The sequence below is a fragment of the Mobula hypostoma genome, chromosome X1, assembly GCF_963921235.1.
Source record: "Mobula hypostoma chromosome X1, sMobHyp1.1, whole genome shotgun sequence".
NCBI lineage: Eukaryota > Metazoa > Chordata > Chondrichthyes > Myliobatiformes > Myliobatidae > Mobula > Mobula hypostoma.
Window position 1 is genome coordinate 41,241,478 of NC_086128.1, and position 17,931 is coordinate 41,259,408.

The 17,931-nt window shown below is 40.8% G+C and overlaps 1 protein-coding gene across 7 annotated transcripts in view; it reads right to left on the reverse strand.

The window, feature by feature from the left end:
* Window positions 1-17,931, reverse strand: part of mpp2b (MAGUK p55 scaffold protein 2b) — a 602,124-nt gene that overhangs the window by 92,221 nt on the left and 491,972 nt on the right. For all 7 annotated transcript variants that reach the window (XM_063037930.1, XM_063037932.1, XM_063037934.1 and 4 more), the window contains one exon: window positions 13,234-13,352. In XM_063037930.1, coding sequence (XP_062894000.1) covers window positions 13,234-13,352 — 119 coding nt within the window. The remainder of the gene's footprint in view (window positions 1-13,233; window positions 13,353-17,931) is intronic.

Sequence of the window (17,931 nt, forward strand, 5' to 3'; positions counted from 1 at the left end):
CAACATTGGCTATCCTCCAATCCCTTGGTACCACATGTGTTGCTAAGGATGATTTAAATATCACCTGCTAGCGCCCCGGCAATTTCTGCACTTGCCTCCCATAGGGTCTGAGGGAATACCTTGTCAGGCCCTGGGGATTTAGCCAGCCTAATTTGCCAGAAGACATTAAACACCTCTTCCTCTGTGTAGGGTCCATGACCTCACTGCTGCTTTATCTCACTTCTATAGATTCTGTCTCCTGAGTAAATACAGATGCAAAAAATGAGATTTAAATTCTCCCCCACCTGTTTTGGCTCCACACATGGATTACCATTCTGGACTTCCAGAGGACCAATTTTGTTCCTTGCAATCCCTTTGCTCTTAACATGTCTGTAGAGTACCTTAGGATTCTCCTTCACCTAGTCTGCTAAAGCAACTTCATGCTTTCTTTTAGCCCTCTTGGTTTCTTTCTTAAGTGTTCTCTTGCATTTCTTACACTGCATCAGCACCTCATTTGTTCCTGCCTGCCTATACCTACTATGCACTTCCTTCTTTCACTTAGCCAGGGCCTCAACATTTCTTGAAAACCAAGGTTCCCTCCACTTGTTACCTCTACTTTTTATTCTGACAGGCACATACAAGCTTCGTACTCTCAAAACTTCACTTTTGAAGGCTTCCCATTTACTAAGTACACCTTTTCCAGAAAACAGTCTGTCCCAATCCACACTTGCCTGATCATTTCTGATATACCAGCAAAACTGGCCTTTCTCTCATTTAGAATCCTATCCGACCTATCTTTTTCCATATTTACTTTGAAGCAATGGCATTTTGGTCATCAGATACAAAGTGTTCCCCTGTCTCAATCCCTAATAGCAGATCCAGTATTGCACGCTCTGTTGTTGGGACTTCTACATTTTGATGAAGGAAACTTTCTGGACCACATTTGACAAACTCTATCCCATCTAGTCCTTTTACAGTATGGGATTTCCAGTCAATATGTGGAAAGTTAAAATTACATACTATAACAGCCCTATGTTTCTTGCAACAGTCAGCGATCTCTTTACAAATTTGTTCCCCTAAATCCCTAGGACTGGTCGTGGTCTGTAATTTAGCCCCATTAACATGGTCATACCTTTCTTATTTTTCATTTCTACCCACAGTGCCTCACCAGACGAGTTCATTACTCTGTCCTGACGGAGCACTGCCGTGACATTTCTGCTGCCTAGTAATGCCACCCTTCCTCCTTTAATCTCTCCTGCTCCGTCACGTCTAAAACAACAGAACCCTTAAATATTAAGCTGCCAGTCCTGCGCCTCCTGCAACCAAGTCTCACTAATAGCTACAATATCACAATTCCAGATGTTGATCCAGCCCTGAGCTCATCCACCTTTCCTACAATACTTCTTCCATTGACATAAACGCAACTCAGGACACTAGTTGCAGCATGATCAACCTTTTGATTCCTGACTTTGTCTGAGGTCTTAACAACATCTATCTCCACAACTTCTCCACTATCTGTTCTGGCACCGTGGTTCCCATCCCCTTGCAACTCTAGTTTAAACCCAACCGTGTAACATTAACAAACCTTCCTGCTAGGATATTAGTCCCCCTCCAGTTCAGGTGCAAACCATCCCTTCTGTACAGGTCCCACCTTGCCTGGAAGAGAACCCAATGATCCAAAAATCATATGCCCTCTCTCCTACACCAACTCCTTACCCATGTGTTAAACTGTATAGTCTTCCTAGTTCTGTCCTCACTAGCACATGGCATGGATAGCAGTCCTGAGATCACAACCCTGCAAGTCCTGCCATTTAATTTAGCACCTAACTCCTGAACTCCCCATGCAGAACCTCGTTGCTCATCCTACCCATGTCATTGGTATCTGCATGGGTCATGACGTCTGGCTGTTCACCCTCCCACTCAAGAATGCTGAGTATCATATTTCCTCACAAATCCCAGAGGACAGGGTTAATTCTATTGATTTACAGATTCCAGGACACAAGTTTAATTCTATTGCCTCACAGATTCCAGGATACAGGTATGATTCTATTGCCTCACAGATTCCAGAAGATAGGAATAATCCTGCTCTAGGGTGTTGTTATGTGGAGTTTGCACATTTCCCTTGTGTGCGCTTGGTGTTCTGTTTGTAGGAGCTAGCAGAAAGATCACACGAAGTTGGTGTTCGAAATAGCAGACGATTTATGAAAAATTGGCATACGCCAGGAGACCAGTCAAAGATTATCCACCTGAGCATGAATTTACCACTTTTAGAGATTACCAGATTTGATAACAGAATGGTAGTACAGGAAGACTTACTTAAGAAACAGACTAGGTCCTGATTATAGAATAGAATGATTATCCACAGGTCTAATAGTAAAGTCAGTTTTTTTATTATAACAATGGGTACACATTATAACATAATTAGTGAAGTTCCTAAAACTGCTGCACTCCATGTCTCTCAACTTTTGTCTGCAGTTTCCTGTCACCACATTAGCACAATCCACATCGTATTTACTAGTTATAGTCCTCACTATTCTTCCCCCTACAACACCATTGGATATATCCAGTTTCTCCCATGGCTCAAAAACATGGCGGTAAGTTAATTGATTATTTTGTAAATGACACCTTGTGTAGTGAGGTAGTAGTAAGAGTTTAAGAGCTCATGAGGGAATATAAGAGAGAATGAACTACTGGGCCACAGGGAAATTAAGAGAAATGGGATTGCTTTGCTGGAAACCAGCAATGATCTGATGAGCCAAATGGCTCTTGCATCTGACTAACAAATTTAGCAGGTCCAGGCAAAATTAGATGTATTCAGGAATTATTAAGGACTCACTCCTAACATCTAAATGCAGCGCCAAATCAAAAGCATTCCCTGAGTTTGAGAAGTTAAGATTCTTTTTGATACCTCTGCCCTACCTGTGAGATAATGTATGAGTATTAGCAACATAACTTGAAGGGGAATTTGTAATCCTGCACTCCCAATGATACATGAGGAAGTCAGACATTTAGAGTCACTGACAGAACACACCCATTGGGACCAAACACTCTTTCTGCAGCCTTTTGTTTACATCTGTTCTTCTGAGCAGGCAGAAAGGCTTGCTAGAAATGGATGGGATCCTTCCTTAAGTATGAAAATTATACTCCAGCCCACCATCAGCTCTCAACTACTATTTCAACCAAAGCCCTGAGTGTTTTCCACCAAGCTGACCACGGCAAGGGTCAGGAGGTTTTTTTTTGGTTAGATTATGAGGACACTCAGTCCTCGTTTATTGTCATTTAGAAATGCATGCATTAAGAAATGATACAATGTTCCTCCAGTATGATATCACAGAAACACAAGACAGACCAAGACTAAAACTGACAAAAACCACATAATTATAACATATAGTTACAACAGTGCAAAGCAATACTGTAATTTGATGAAGAGCAGACCATGGCCACAGTAAAAAAAAGTCTCAAAGTCCCGATAGCCCATCATCTCACGCAGACGGTAGAAGGAAGAAAAACTCTCCCTGCCATGAACCTCCAGCGCCGCAAACTTGCCGATGCAGCACCCTGGAAGCACCCGACCACAGCCCACTCTGAGTCCATCCGAAAACTCCGAGCCTCCGACCAGCCCTCCGACATAGAGCACCGAGCACCATCTCTGCCGAGCACTTCGACCCCGACCTCGGGCGCCGAGCAACAGGCAAAGCCAAGGACTCGGGGCCTTCCCCTCTGGAGATTCTGGACCACACAGTAGCAGCAGCAGCAAAACAGGCATTTCAGAAGTTTCACCAGATGTTCCTCCGTGCTCTCACGTCCGTCTCCATCAAATCAGGATTGTGCACGGCACCCTACTTGACAGGTTCATTAGCATCTCTCTGCTTTGGGTTTCTTCACTCTGCTCTCCTGCCCAAAGCACCATCTGCCCTCAGCAAAGACATCTCTCTTTGCCTTATCTGAAAATTGGACACCATTTCTTCTGAAACTTAATGCCATCTGACATTTCATTCTACCCTTGTTGCTACCTGGTTGCAGGAGGGATTGCTGCCAAGGACAGACAGACGAAACCTAGAAGTGGTTCCATAAATTTCCATAACCTCATGCAGGTTGACTCTGTCCTCAATAATAGTCTTAGTCACAGAGTAATACAGCATAGATACAGGCCCTTCAGCCCAACAAGTCCATACCCACCATGGTTCTCAGTCAGCCAGTCCCAATGTCCTGCATTTGGCCCAGATCCCTCTAAGCTACCCCTCCATGTACCCATTCAAGTGCTTCTTATATGAGTCTATTGCACCAGCCTCAACTATTTCTTCTGGCAGCTCGTTCCATATACTCAGCACCCTTGGCAAGAAGAAGATGCCCTGCACATTCCTTTTAAATCTTTCCCTATTCTTATATCCTTCTATTCTTACTATCATTAGCTCATGGCATTGGAAGTAATTCAGAGATTACTACCCTCAAGGACCTGCTTTTTAGCTTCATCCTTAGCTCCCTATATTCACTCCACAGAACTCATCCCTTTTTCTACGCATGTCATTTGTACCAATCTGCACATCAATTTCTGGCTGCTCACAGTCCCCCGGAGAGTGTTCTGTAGCCACTCCGTGACATCCTGGACCCTGGCATTAAGGACACAACAGGTCATCCTGGAGTCCCTTTTGCAGCCATAGGATCTCTTGTCCACCCCCAACCCCCACAACTAACTAGTCCCTAATTACCATAGTTTTTTCTGCCTTCACCCTTCACGCTGGGCCTCAGAGTCAATCCTGGTACCACAGATCTGGCTACTGCTGCTGACTGGTCATCCCCCGCAACAGTGTCCAAAACAGCATACTTCTTTTCAAGAGTAGTGGCAACAGAGAAATCTTACACTATATGCTGACACTTTTTGATCTCCTGGTAGTCACCCTGTGACCCTTTTGCCTGTGACCACCTCACTGAAACGTATATCCATGATACTCTCCGTATCTCAGATGATCGTGAATGTGTCCAACTCCTTCACATGGTCAGTCATGAGCTGCAGCTGAACATGGTTCCCACAGATGAAGTCCTCAGGGACACTGGAAGTCTCCCTGATCTCTCACATCCTGCAGGAGGAACATGCCACTACACTAACTGCCATCTAAATGTTCTAAGACTCAAAAGAAAATTCAAGGAACCTTACCTGTGCCTCTACTCATCTTTCCTTGTGTGACAATGCCTCTTAACTTAACACTCAAACACTGACCCACTCTCACAATAGCCACTCTGTCAGAGCCTGCTTTCCCTTTATATTGCTATAGGTTTAGAATTATTCTCAGGTTCCAATATACACAAGTATTGGAGCCTGGAAGTTCATAAAAAGGGCTCACATTATTCAAAAGCAAATATTGACTGGTTCTTGGAAATAAAAGCTGACAACAAAAAATGCCCCAGAGAAAAGGCTGATGCCAGCAAAGCTTTTAAGCAAAATGAATAAGGTAAATTTATTTTGAACTGAAAACTCCAAATTTCAAACCTAGTTAATTTCCCAGTGGCATCTAAAACACAGTGACTTTGCCAAGAACCTATTAAAATAGTTATACCAATAATGGAATAGGACAAGACTTTTTAGTTTAAGCTTAAGGCATTTACATGTGAGTCATTATGTGTTGAATGCAACGATGTGACAGGTACATGTGAGTTTTCTGAGCTACTGCCCAGTGACCTCGAGAACCCATACCCGTTCATTAATACTTATTAAGCTCTCTCGTTCTTCCAGCCACTGGGATCTAAAGAAAACTACATTTGAAGCAAAGCTTCATTAACACTATAAAGGTTAAAGATATTTTAAAAATACAGTGGATTCCAGTTAATTGGGACACATTGGGACCAGTATATTTTGGCCCAATTAAGTGGCTGCCCCAATTAGCCAAAGTTTCATGGAAATAGTTAAAAAGGTATAAAAAAGACAAAATACAGAACAAGTTAGAACACTATCAATACCTCTACAGTACTATAAAACTGTGAATTTGTTCCTAATTGTTATTGATAGAGGACTTCATCCCGTGTACCTGTACACTGCCACGATCTTTTGATTGACTATAAATGAACAAAATCAGTGCAGACACCTAGTGTCAATAATGAACTGCCTTTATGCAATACTATTGATGATTGCATCATCCAGATCTTCATTTTCGTTGTAACATTTGAGATGATAATCAATACCTTCAAATTCATCGTGGTTTATAACTTGTTGAAGTAGTGAGATCGTTTCATTTTCACTCTCAGCTGTTACTGACATCTCCAAGCCTGAATGCTTGAAACTGCAGTGAGCAAAACGGTTCTGAATTGTACTTTTTGAACACACACATTAAACTGACACTATTTAAAAGTTGTTCGCTCTAAGTAAGGTGTAGTGTCTAACGGACACACAAGTACACTATCTGATGCTAGTTAGAAACTGTTTGGCAGCAGTCTTAGAGGCATAGTGTCCCAAATAAACAAAGGGAACCCTAGCTATTTTCTTGATTAGTCCCAAGTAAGCTGTTCCCCAAATTAACTAATGGTCCAATCAGATGCTAATCAACTAATCAAGATGCTTTTAAAAAGTTATGGAGTTAACCAGAATCCATTGTATACCATTGGATTTTGTAACATCAGAAGTTAATGTTTAGCTCATTATTCCAGGGAAGGTACCCTGGCTGCACATTTTGATATTATAAATTATACTTTCTAGATAGTTTTGAAAAATAACATTACGTGAGCAATATTTTTACCGCATATATTCAGGAAAATAACATGACTAATGTTCCTATCTAATCTTCTGAAAATAATATGGTATCTCTGACAATGCAGTACTCCCTGTTCTGGAGTGTCAGCCTATATTACGTCACTCTACATAATGTAGACAGACACTCCAGAACAGGGACTTAAATGCACAACATGGTAACCAATGAAAGTAGATTAACTCAATACAAACAGCTTGCTCCTGTGTATCGACCCTAGATACCTCATTAAGTCACCACCTGCCCTATATAGTCGAAGGGAATTCAGAAAGCAGTCCAATCATTTCTCATTACTACATAACTTTTAAAAGCAGCTTGATTACCACTCACAAGAATTGAAGGAGCTGAATTAAGTGAGATAAGATCACTATAATGATGATTATTATTCTTATTTTAATATATTGATTTTTCAGGATCTGGATGTTGTTAACAAGGACTTAATTTACCATCTTTTCCTAATTACCCCTGGTGGTGAATTGGTGTGAGTGGTGGTGAGCTGAATTGCTGTATCCTTTTGGTGAAGGTACTCCCACCACATACTTTATACTTTGTACTTTATTGTCACCAAACAATTGATGCTAGAACATACAATCATAGCAATATTTGATTCTGCGCTTCCCGCTCCCTCGATTACAAATCGATAGTAAATATTAAAAATTTAAATTATATATCATAACTAGAAAATAGAAAAGTGGAAAGTAAGGTAGTGCAAAAAAAAACCGAGAGGCAGGTCCGGATATTTGGAGGGTACGACCCAGATCCGGGTCAGGATCCGTTCAGCAGTCTTATCACAGTTAGAAAGAAGCTGTTCCCAAATCTGGCTGTACGAGTCTTCAAGCTCCTGAGTCTTCTCCCGGAGGGAAGAGGGACAAAAAGTGTGTTGGCTGGGTGGGTCGTGTCCTTGATTATCCTGGCAGCACTGCTCCGACAGCGTGCAGTGTAAAGTGAGTCCACGGACGGAAGATTGGTTCGTGTGATGTGCTGCGCCGTGTTCACGATCTTCTGCAGCTTCTTTTGGTCTTGGACAGGACAACTTCCATACCAGGTTGTGATGCACCCTAGAAGAATGCTTTCTACGGTGCATCTATAAAAATTAGTGAGTGTTTTAGGGGACAGGCTAAATTTCTTTAGTTTTCTCAGGAAGTAAAGGCACTGGTGGGCCTTCTTGGTAGTGAACTCTGCTTGGTTGGACCAAGTCAGGTCATTTGTGATATAGATCCTGAGGAACTTTAAGCTTTTGACCTGTTCCACTTGTGCACCACCCATGTAAATTGGGTTGTGCGGTCCGCTACTCCTTCTGAAGTCAACAACCAATTCCTTCCTCTTGCTGACGTTGAGGGATAGGTTATTGTCTTCGCACCATGCCACCAGGTTCTTAATTTCCTCTCTGTACTCAAACTCATCATTACCCGAGATACGGCCTACAATTGTTGGATGGGGAATTTCAGGATTCTTAATAGTATCGATAAAGGAGAAACAATATCTTTCCTTATCAGGAGAACATGAGATTTAGAGGTGAACCTGCAGGTGGTGATGTTTTGTCGTACTTCATGGTAAAGGTCGTGGGTTTGGACAATGCTGTTGGTGCAGCCTGGTGAAAAACCCCAGTGCATTTTGTAGAACAGCATAGCTAAGAGAGCATCAATGCTGAAAGCTTTGGGGTGGTTGATGGAATGTCATTCAAATGAGCTGCTTCATCCTGGACAGCATCAAGTTTTTTAAGTTTCTGACCTGAATAGAAACAAAAACTGTGCCAAGGAATGGAGAGCACAAACAAAACTGTCTTCTTCAATCTTGGAAAAGGAATTTCTAAGACAAGTTTGACTCACAGAGATATACTGAATAGGAACAGACCCTTTGACCAAACTTCTCCGTGTCAACTATGTTGCCCAGCAAGCTGGTCCTATCTGCCCACACCCCCAAACCTCTCCTATCCATAGACTTATTTAGATAGTTTTTAAATGCTGATAATGTGCTGCGTCATTCTAAATATGCACCACCCCTTGTGTGAAGAAGCTGTCCTGAAGTCCCTTGTAAATTTCTTGCCTCTGGTCTCTGCTCTCTTGTTTTTAGCATCCCTCCTTTGGAAAAAGATTATGTGCTTTCACCCTATCTGTAGCCCTCAAGGTAAATTATATACCTCTATCAGGTCACCCCTCAATAACCTATGTACCAAGGAATAAAGTCCTGGTCTAAACAGCCCTTTAGGAGCTGGCAAAATAACAGGGTAACTAAAATTGTACACAATATTCTGAGTACAGCCTCACCAATGTCTGATATAACTGCAACATAATTTTCCAACTGCAATATTCAGTCTACTTGATCGATGAAGGCCAGTAAGCCAAGAGCCTCCTTCACCACCCTATCTACCCGTGACACTGCTTTTCGCAAACTGTGTACTTGCACTGCTTGGGAACTCTCTTTCATAACACTCACCACTACCATTTCCTATATAATTCCTACCCTGGTTTGATGTCCAAAAATGCAATATTTCACAATTATCTGAATTGAAAACCATTCGTCAATCCTCAGCCCACATATCTAGCTGACGAAGATAATTTTTCATAACTTTCTACACTTTGTACGACAACACCTATATTAGTACCATCTTCAAACTTACTAGCCATACCTTCGATGTTCAAATCCAAATTGTACATCTAAATTGCAAACAACAAAGGTCTCAGCACCAACCCTTGTTGTATACTATGGGACGTGGGCCTCCAGTCTGAGAAACAACTCTTGACCATCACCTTCTGCTTCCTACCACTGAGCCAATTATGAATCCCATCTGCAATCTCCCCCTGGATCCCATGTGATCTCACCTTCCAGAGTAGCCTCCCATGAGGGACCTTGTCAAAAGATCTTGCTAAACTGCATATAGGCAACATCCCCTGCTCTACTCTTATCTATCCTTTTGGTGGTTACCTCCTCAAGAACTCCAAGAGATTCATCAGATTCTCCATGCCCAAAGCCATACTAATTGTCCCAAATCAGACCCTGTCTCTCAGAATTCCCTCCAGCGATTTACCCATCATCAATATCAGACTCATTGGCCTAGCTTGCTTTTGCTACCTTTTACAAACAATGCTACCACATTAGCCAGTTTGCAGTTCTCTGGAACCTCACCTGCAGCCGGAGATGAAGCAAGAATCTCTGCAACTGTTTTTCTATCTTCCCAAAAGGACTGAAAATGCACCAGGTCAGGCCCTGGGGATTTATCCACCTTAATGCACTTTAATGCCTTCAATATCTCCTCTCTAGTAATTTGTATATGATCCAAGACATCATCACATATTTCTCCCATTTCCATAGCCATCATCATTTTCTCCACAGTAGATAACTGAACCAAATACTCATTGAAAAATCTCGCCCATTTCCTTTGATTCCGCACACAGGCAGTCATACTGATTTTTAAGGGAACATATTTTCTCCCTATAAACCTTTTTAGTCTTAATATACCTATAGAATCTCTTTGGAATTTACATTTCTTGGTATCTTACCTGCCAGATCCTTCCAATATCCTCTTTTTGCTCTCTTAGCTATGCTGTTCTCCAAAACTTATTGTAGTCATGAGATTCACTAGTTCCTAATTGCTTTCTTTGCAGTGCATGTGTTCCTCTTTTTCATAACCAGAGCCTCAGTTTATCCCATCAGCTTGGCTTTCAGAAACCTGTCAGCCTTGCCCTTCACCCTATAACAGGGACATGCAGGCCCTGAACACTTGCCATCACACTATTACAGGTCTCCCCATTGTTCCTTCCATTCATTTATGACTCCAGACACAGAAGCCTCACATTTGGCACAAGTAACTCATCAGAAAAAGCAGAACCCAAATTAACACTTTCTTGAAATATATATTCTACCCCATGAAGGGTTAAAAGGGCACAACTTCCTTTCATGACATACCCATGACCGGGGTCTTCCAAGCCCAAGGTTCATCAAAGTTGCATCAATTATAATTAAACCAGAGTTAACAGAAAATGGTTCAATTAGTTGATTCACAGACAAAAATCCACTGTTAGTTTTAGTAAAGCAAAAGCTTAATTGTGAATAGGAACATTTCAAAATAATTACACAAAAAATCAACATCACTGCAGAAGAAATTAATCTCAATCTCCGCAAGGCAATCCAATGGAATTCAAAATCTCACTTTAATTTACCACACTAATTTGCAGGCTCACAGCTGAATATTAATCATTAACACTTAAATGTGTAAACCCGTGACTTTATTACTGTGGCGCTACATTGCTTAGAATATGAGCTGGTATGGGTCCAACATTATGTGATGCTTGAGTAGGTAGAGAAGAGATTTGTGCAGGATTCTGTGGTATTTTCATTGGAGTGGCCAGACAGTGTAGAAGTATTAATCTGATTGCGTTTTGTCACCAATTGCTGACAAAACAGGCAGAAGCTTAAAGAGACTGTCATTCAGTGAGAGATTCAAGTGGTTAGCATGAACACTAACAATGCATCAATTAAAACCACGATGTACCAGATGGTCATACCAAATCTTGTGTAGAATTTGTTAGCAACAGAACTACTGAAGGTGTTGCCAATAATCCTGTTACAAAACATATTAATTACATCAGTGTAATAATGTTATTTTTTAAAATCTAATCATGGTTGCAAATACACTGAAAACAAGAACATCGATCAAATGTTGATGGTGTAAAACATGTCACCATACATTGTTGGCTTAAAAGAAATTGCTTTCCCAATTAATGCTCAACCTTTCAAAGCAAGACATTCATATTTAGCAGGGACTTGCAGTCTCTCATGGCCTACCTCTGCTGTAGAGTAGGCGATTCATTTCGACTTTACTGACAGACATCTATGTGCAAAATTCCCCTGTCAACAAACGCCTGAATAACAAACACTGGGCAACTTCCAGAATCTTTACGCATAATATTTTTGAAGAAGAATCTTTCATCAGGGAACTTCTAAGAAGAAAATCCTCCCTGAAGACAGCCTGCCCAACTTAAAGCATAGGATCAAAGGCAAATTCAAAAGTAGATGTATGCTCACATAGTGTTTAGGATTCTTTCACAATTCAAAGTAGTTTTTTTGAAGTGTTGGAAATTATGTAAAAACCTTTCATTTATGGCATTTAAATACAATATTCTTCAAATTTCAAGAAGGACACTTACTCTCTGTTTCTCTTAAGAAAATGTGCTTCATGTATGAAACTGATTGAAGAAAAGAAAGTTTATCTCTCAGAATTCTTTTAGCAGCTGAAACCAGGTAACAAGATATTCTTACTTAACTTTTTACACTACTCTGTTGATTCTCGAGGGGAATTAGTTTTACTCAATTAAATATTTTGTGGTATTTGTCAGCAGCTGATTTGAAAAGCATATTTGTCTATCCGTTTTAGTAGATTTGCTTAAGGACCAACATCTGTACAGCCGAAAAGTTCAACCAGCAATAAATGAAGACACAAGAAACAGCAGATGCTGGAATCTGGATTAAAAAAAACTGCTGGAGGAACTAAGTACATCAGGAAATATGTGTGGATGGAAATCAACAGTCAATATTACAATATTACAGCCTTTTTTCTGGACTATAATGAGGGGGGTGGTGTCAGAATGGTTGTTGTGATGTGTCCAGCGTGGTAGTGTACTAGGTAGTTCTTGTCGCTCTCACGTTCAGTCTGGCTAGCAGTCTTGCAAAAGTGAGAGCTGAATGTGTAAGTCTCTCCCTGCCAGTACATAGCCTTTCCAACAGCAAGTCTCATGTCGTGCCTCCTTGCTGGCGACACAGGAAAACTGAACTCCTTTTGGACTCAGGCTGAACTACAGAGGACAGAGAGGAGGTCTGGCCCCTGCAGACGTAACACACAGGCCCACCAGTGTGTGGACGCCCTGGTACTCGTGAACCAGATCCCCAGCTATGGGTCAATAGCCTCGCTGCCCTGTGGGCAGCCTTGAGAGAGGCGAAGGCTATGGGAGTAAACCCATTCAGCAAATCCGGAGTGGAGTCCCTAAGGCAACTGGACGCCATTGAATATCCTCTCAGCAGCTCCTGCAGCCAAGCTGGTGCCAAATGTATTGCTTCATAAGCTTTCCTTTGGACTACACTGGTGAGGCTGAGAGGGGGATCTTGATGACTGGGTACCTCAGGATCTCTATACCCTCTTCCCAGGCTTGTGATGATGATCATCTTCACCCATTGTCCTTTGAGACAGATGAATGCCAACCCAGTGAGGGGGTGGGTCAATGTCTGAAAAAAACCTCTCAATCCAAAATGCAACAATTACACGATGATAGAATCTGAGAGGACTTTATGGGAATGTGGGGAGAATAAAACAGGATTAGATCAGTATAAATGTTGAAGAGTCTCAACCCGAAACGGTGACTATCCATTGACCTCAACACATGTTGTCTGACCCACAGAATTCATCCAGTGGTTTCTTTTTTTTTTAATAAATAAAATTTCTGCATCATTAATAGTGATTTTTTACATACCTTTTCCTCTGGCAGTTAAAGCACAAAGCAAGGAATGCAACTCAAAAATTTACCTTAGCGAGTGACCGAACAATTGGGCTCTCCATGATTCCTCTTAGGAACAGTAAATCAAGATCCTTGGCTCCAGTAGAGTTTGGTAAGTCATTCAAGTTGTCCAGGACCTGCTGCATAGCTATGGAAAGAGCAGAGTGTACACTTCAGTTTGGAATTTTCCATATATTGAAACCATTAAACTCCAGAGAAAGAATTAACATACACAAATCTGCAATGCCTGTCTGGTCCCCAGGCTTTATAAATGCATCTCTTACATTCATTTCTACTTCTGACAAAGAGTGAAATTAGCTGCCTTAATCAAGGATAGGGCACAGAAATGATATGACCCAATTGTAGTGTATTTAATATTTCAGTTATATTTGAGAAATATTGTAAATATATTGTTTGATTAAGCATTCTTTGGTTGTTTACATCGTTCATTATGGGTTATATGTAAGAAGAACATGAATGCCATACACCATTATGCCACCACATCACAGGTGAGCGCTTTACTAAGAAAAACTAAGTAGATATATTTTCCCTGTTCCTGTAATTTTCTTTTGATTAATTTCTGGAACTACAAAACATAACATTGGCAACTTGGAAGTTTTAAAATTACCCTGAGATGACTACCAATCTGTTGAAGTGCAGCATGCTTTTCTTCAGAAGGGGAGAAAGAGGCATTTGAGTTTAAAAAAAGGCAGAAAACTGACAAAATTCACAGGTTCATAAACATGAATACTAGGTGATAATAATAATAATAATAATAACAATAAGTAAAAATAAAGCAGAAATAGCTGGCTAGATCAGAAAGATAAATGCATTTGATTGCACAAAAGATAACTGGATAATGTATACCGAACAAATTAAGCAGTATTTCGAAGCAAATGAAATAGCCAATGAGAGCGCGTGTCAGTGTTACTCAGTGCAATAGGTTGAAAAGCATACAGATTGCTTAAAAGTTTAACTGCTCCGACCCAACCAGCTAAAATGAACATTGCTGATATTGTGAACATAATGCAAGTTGTTGATTATAGAACACATTAGGTTCCATAAGCAGAATCAAAAGGAAGTGGGAGTCCGTTACAAGTTACATAGGTGAACTGAAGGAATTGTCCAAAGCATTGCCAGTTCAGTGATGGGCTTAATGATACACTGGATATCACTTAGTTTGTCGAATCTTACAAGAAAGCATATGTAAATTGCTCCTAACTGAAGCACCACTGACATTTAAAAGAGTAGTTGAAATATTGTATTAATGGAAACAGCAGCCAGAGATACAATTAGGTTGCAATCAGGAATGAAAGTCAGCGTGAACAAAATTGCAATGTCTAAATAAAAACATGCCTAGCTGAACAAATTGTGTTACAATTATGGCAGAGGCTCACGTGCAAACAATGCAAGTTGTTGATTATAGAACACACTAGGTTCCATAAGCAGAATCAAAAGGAAGTGGGAGTCCGTTACAAGTTACATAGGTGAACTGAAGGAATTGTCCAAAGCATTGCCAGTTCAGTGATGGGCTTAATGATACACTGGATATCACTTAGTTTGTCGAATCTTACAAGAAAGCATATGTAAATTGCTCCTAACTGAAGCACCACTGACATTTAAAAGAGTAGTTGAAATATTGTATTAATGGAAACAGCAGCCAGAGATACAATTAGGTTGCAATCAGGAATGAAAGTCAGCGTGAACAAAATTGCAATGTCTAAATAAAAACATGCCTAGCTGAACAAATTGTGTTACAATTATGGCAGAGGCTCACGTGCAGACCAATGCAGGTTTAAAGGCGAAACGTGCAGAATATGCAAAAAATAGGACATATGCAAAGAGCTAGTCAGGCAAACAAAAATAAATGGACTGCACAGGGAGGAGAAAAAGATAAAAAGTTAAGTTACAGTTTCAAAAAGAACACTAATCTGCATGTTGTTGATGAAAAATCTGATCATGATGAGATGTGACAAAGGACTGTGTAGCCTTGCTATTTACATTGCAAAAGTTAACAGTCAACAAGCAATATAGCTTACACCAGAAATGAACTGCAAATTAATTAAAATGGAATTGGACACGGGCTCAGCTGTTTCAGTTATTCCACAAGATGAATTTAAGCAGAATTTCAAAGACACTGAACTGAAGACTGCAGATATCTAACAAAGAACTTATACTGTAGAAGAGATAACTCCTGTGGGAATGGCACTTGTAACAGCGAAATACAACAACCAACAAGCCACATTAGGCTTGTATGTGTTAAAAACAGGAGGGCCACCATTATGGGGATGTGATTGGCTGAGACAACTACAACTTGATTGGAGATCCATCCACCATTTGAATGCCACATCTCCTGCAATACAGTCAACTGGAAGTGAATTAAGAAAGGTACTGGATGATGCCACAGCAGTGTTCAAGGATGGAATTAAGCTCAAACGTATCAAAGATAAAATAGTTTTAAATGAAAATGCCACACCCAAGTTTTACTGAGCCCATCCGGTTCCCTAAACCATCCGCGATAAAGTAGACAGTGAGCTGGATCGCATGGAGGCTGAAGGAATTCTTTCCAAGGTTAAGTGGAGCCCATGGGCAACCCCAGTGGTCCCAGTAACCAAGAAGAATGGGTCTGTCAGAATCTGTGGTGATTTTAAGGTCACCATCAACCCAGTACTAAGAGTAGATCAGTACCCTCTTCCCAGGATAGAGGATATTTTCGCAAACCTTTCTGGAAGAAAACACTTCAACAAAGTGGACTTAGATGAGGCCTACCTGCAGGTGGAAATGGAAGAAAAGACCAAGGTGTTTCCCACCATAGATACTCACAAAGGGCTCTCTCACTATAATAGGCCTATTTTTGGAGTAGCATCTGCACCTGCACTCTGACAGAAAGCTATGGATTAGATGCTGCAAGGCTGCCCGGGCACTCAGTGTTACCTGGATGACATCATTGTTATTTGTGAGGATAACAAGGAACATCTGACAAAGAACATCTCCAAAATCTCAAGACAGTGCTAAGAAGATGAGAAGATTATGGGTTCAGAGCACAATGCAATAAGTGTGAATTTTTTAAACTAAACATCACTCAATATGGTCACACCATTGACACACAAAGATTACACAAGTGTGCTGAGAAAGTTCAAGCAGTCATGGATGCCCTAAGGCCAAAGGATGTGCCACAGTTGTGATCTTTTTTTAGGATTTATCAATTACTATAATAGATTCCTGCCAAGCCTGGCCACGCTGCTCCACACCTTGAACTCGTTACAGATCGGGAGGAAATAGCATTGGACAACGCAGCGCGAGGTGGCTTTTCAAAAGACAAAGGAAATGGTGACATCAGACACTGTACTCACACATTATGATCCACATCATCCGGTGAAGCCTGCCTGAGACACATCGCCTCAAAGTACAGGTACAGCCTTGTCACATGTTGAATGATGGAAGTGAATGCCCCACAGCCTTTGCATCACACTACCTTACTGATGCAGAGAAAAATTATGCACAGATTGACAGAGAGACCTTGAGTCTGGGGTGTAAAACATGTCAACCAGTACCATATGGGAGTAATTTTACCCTCAATATTGATCATCAATCACTAGAGTCAATTTTCAACTCTTAGAAGGGTCTTCCTCCAACAGCAACACGTATACAGAGATGGACTCTGTTTCTTGGAGGACACAATTAGAAGACTGAATTCAAGAGAACAAGTAATCCCATATTTTTCTTTCGATCATTTATCATGTTACAAAACCTAACAGTGGCAACAATTAAGTTTTAAAACAAACCCGAGACAACTACTTACCTGTTGAAGCATGGAAGGGGGGAGAGAGAGAGATGTTCGAGTTAAAAAAAATTGCAGCACTTGTTTCTTTGCAGGGGGACCGAAGTACATGAATGGCATTACGCCACCACGCCATAGGTGAATGCCTCACTAAGAACAACTAAGTAGACATGTTTTCCTGGCTCTCGTGTTTTTTTTTGACTAGTATTTGGAGTTATAAAACATCAACCTGACCAGAATCCAAATATTCTATTAGATTTTACACATGGCCCAAGATAAAGTTGACACCAATTTCAGTCGGGACTTTGTCATGCAACCAGATACTAGGTTGAAATTTTGGAGAGCGTTGGTGAAGTCAAGCACAATGCCCCAACTTATTTTCAGGTCCAGGATCAACTATTCTGGTTTAACAAAGCAGGGCAATATGAGGCATCATTAATCGCAACAACAGAGAAGTGCTGAACGCTGGCTCATGACTGATATGACTGTTCCCTGCAGCAGGCCCAGCTGGAGCAGACACGTTGTTCTATTGTCCTTTGTTTGTACAGTAGGTAGCCTTGCAGGAGAAAGGTTATGCTTGACACTTGGAATAAAGCCTGATAAGATGCTGCAATATATCTATTCTATACTTTGCACATTATAACTAACTTAGAATTTTTAAAATATACATAGCATAATTTATTTATGCAAAATATAGCTGTAAGCAAACCATGTTCTCTACACTAAACAATTAGAAGACATAAAAAGAACTTCTTTAACTGCACATTATCCTTAATACTCTACATGTAGACAATGCATTGACTGTCCACAAAGCCCAGGTGTTTGACATTCTTTCTAGGCTGGTATCTGATCTATAATGTCATAACTGGGAGTTTTCGCACACTTAGTTCACCATTGTTCCTTGCTATTATGGTTTTGCACAGAGATTCCCAAATCTGGGTCAACT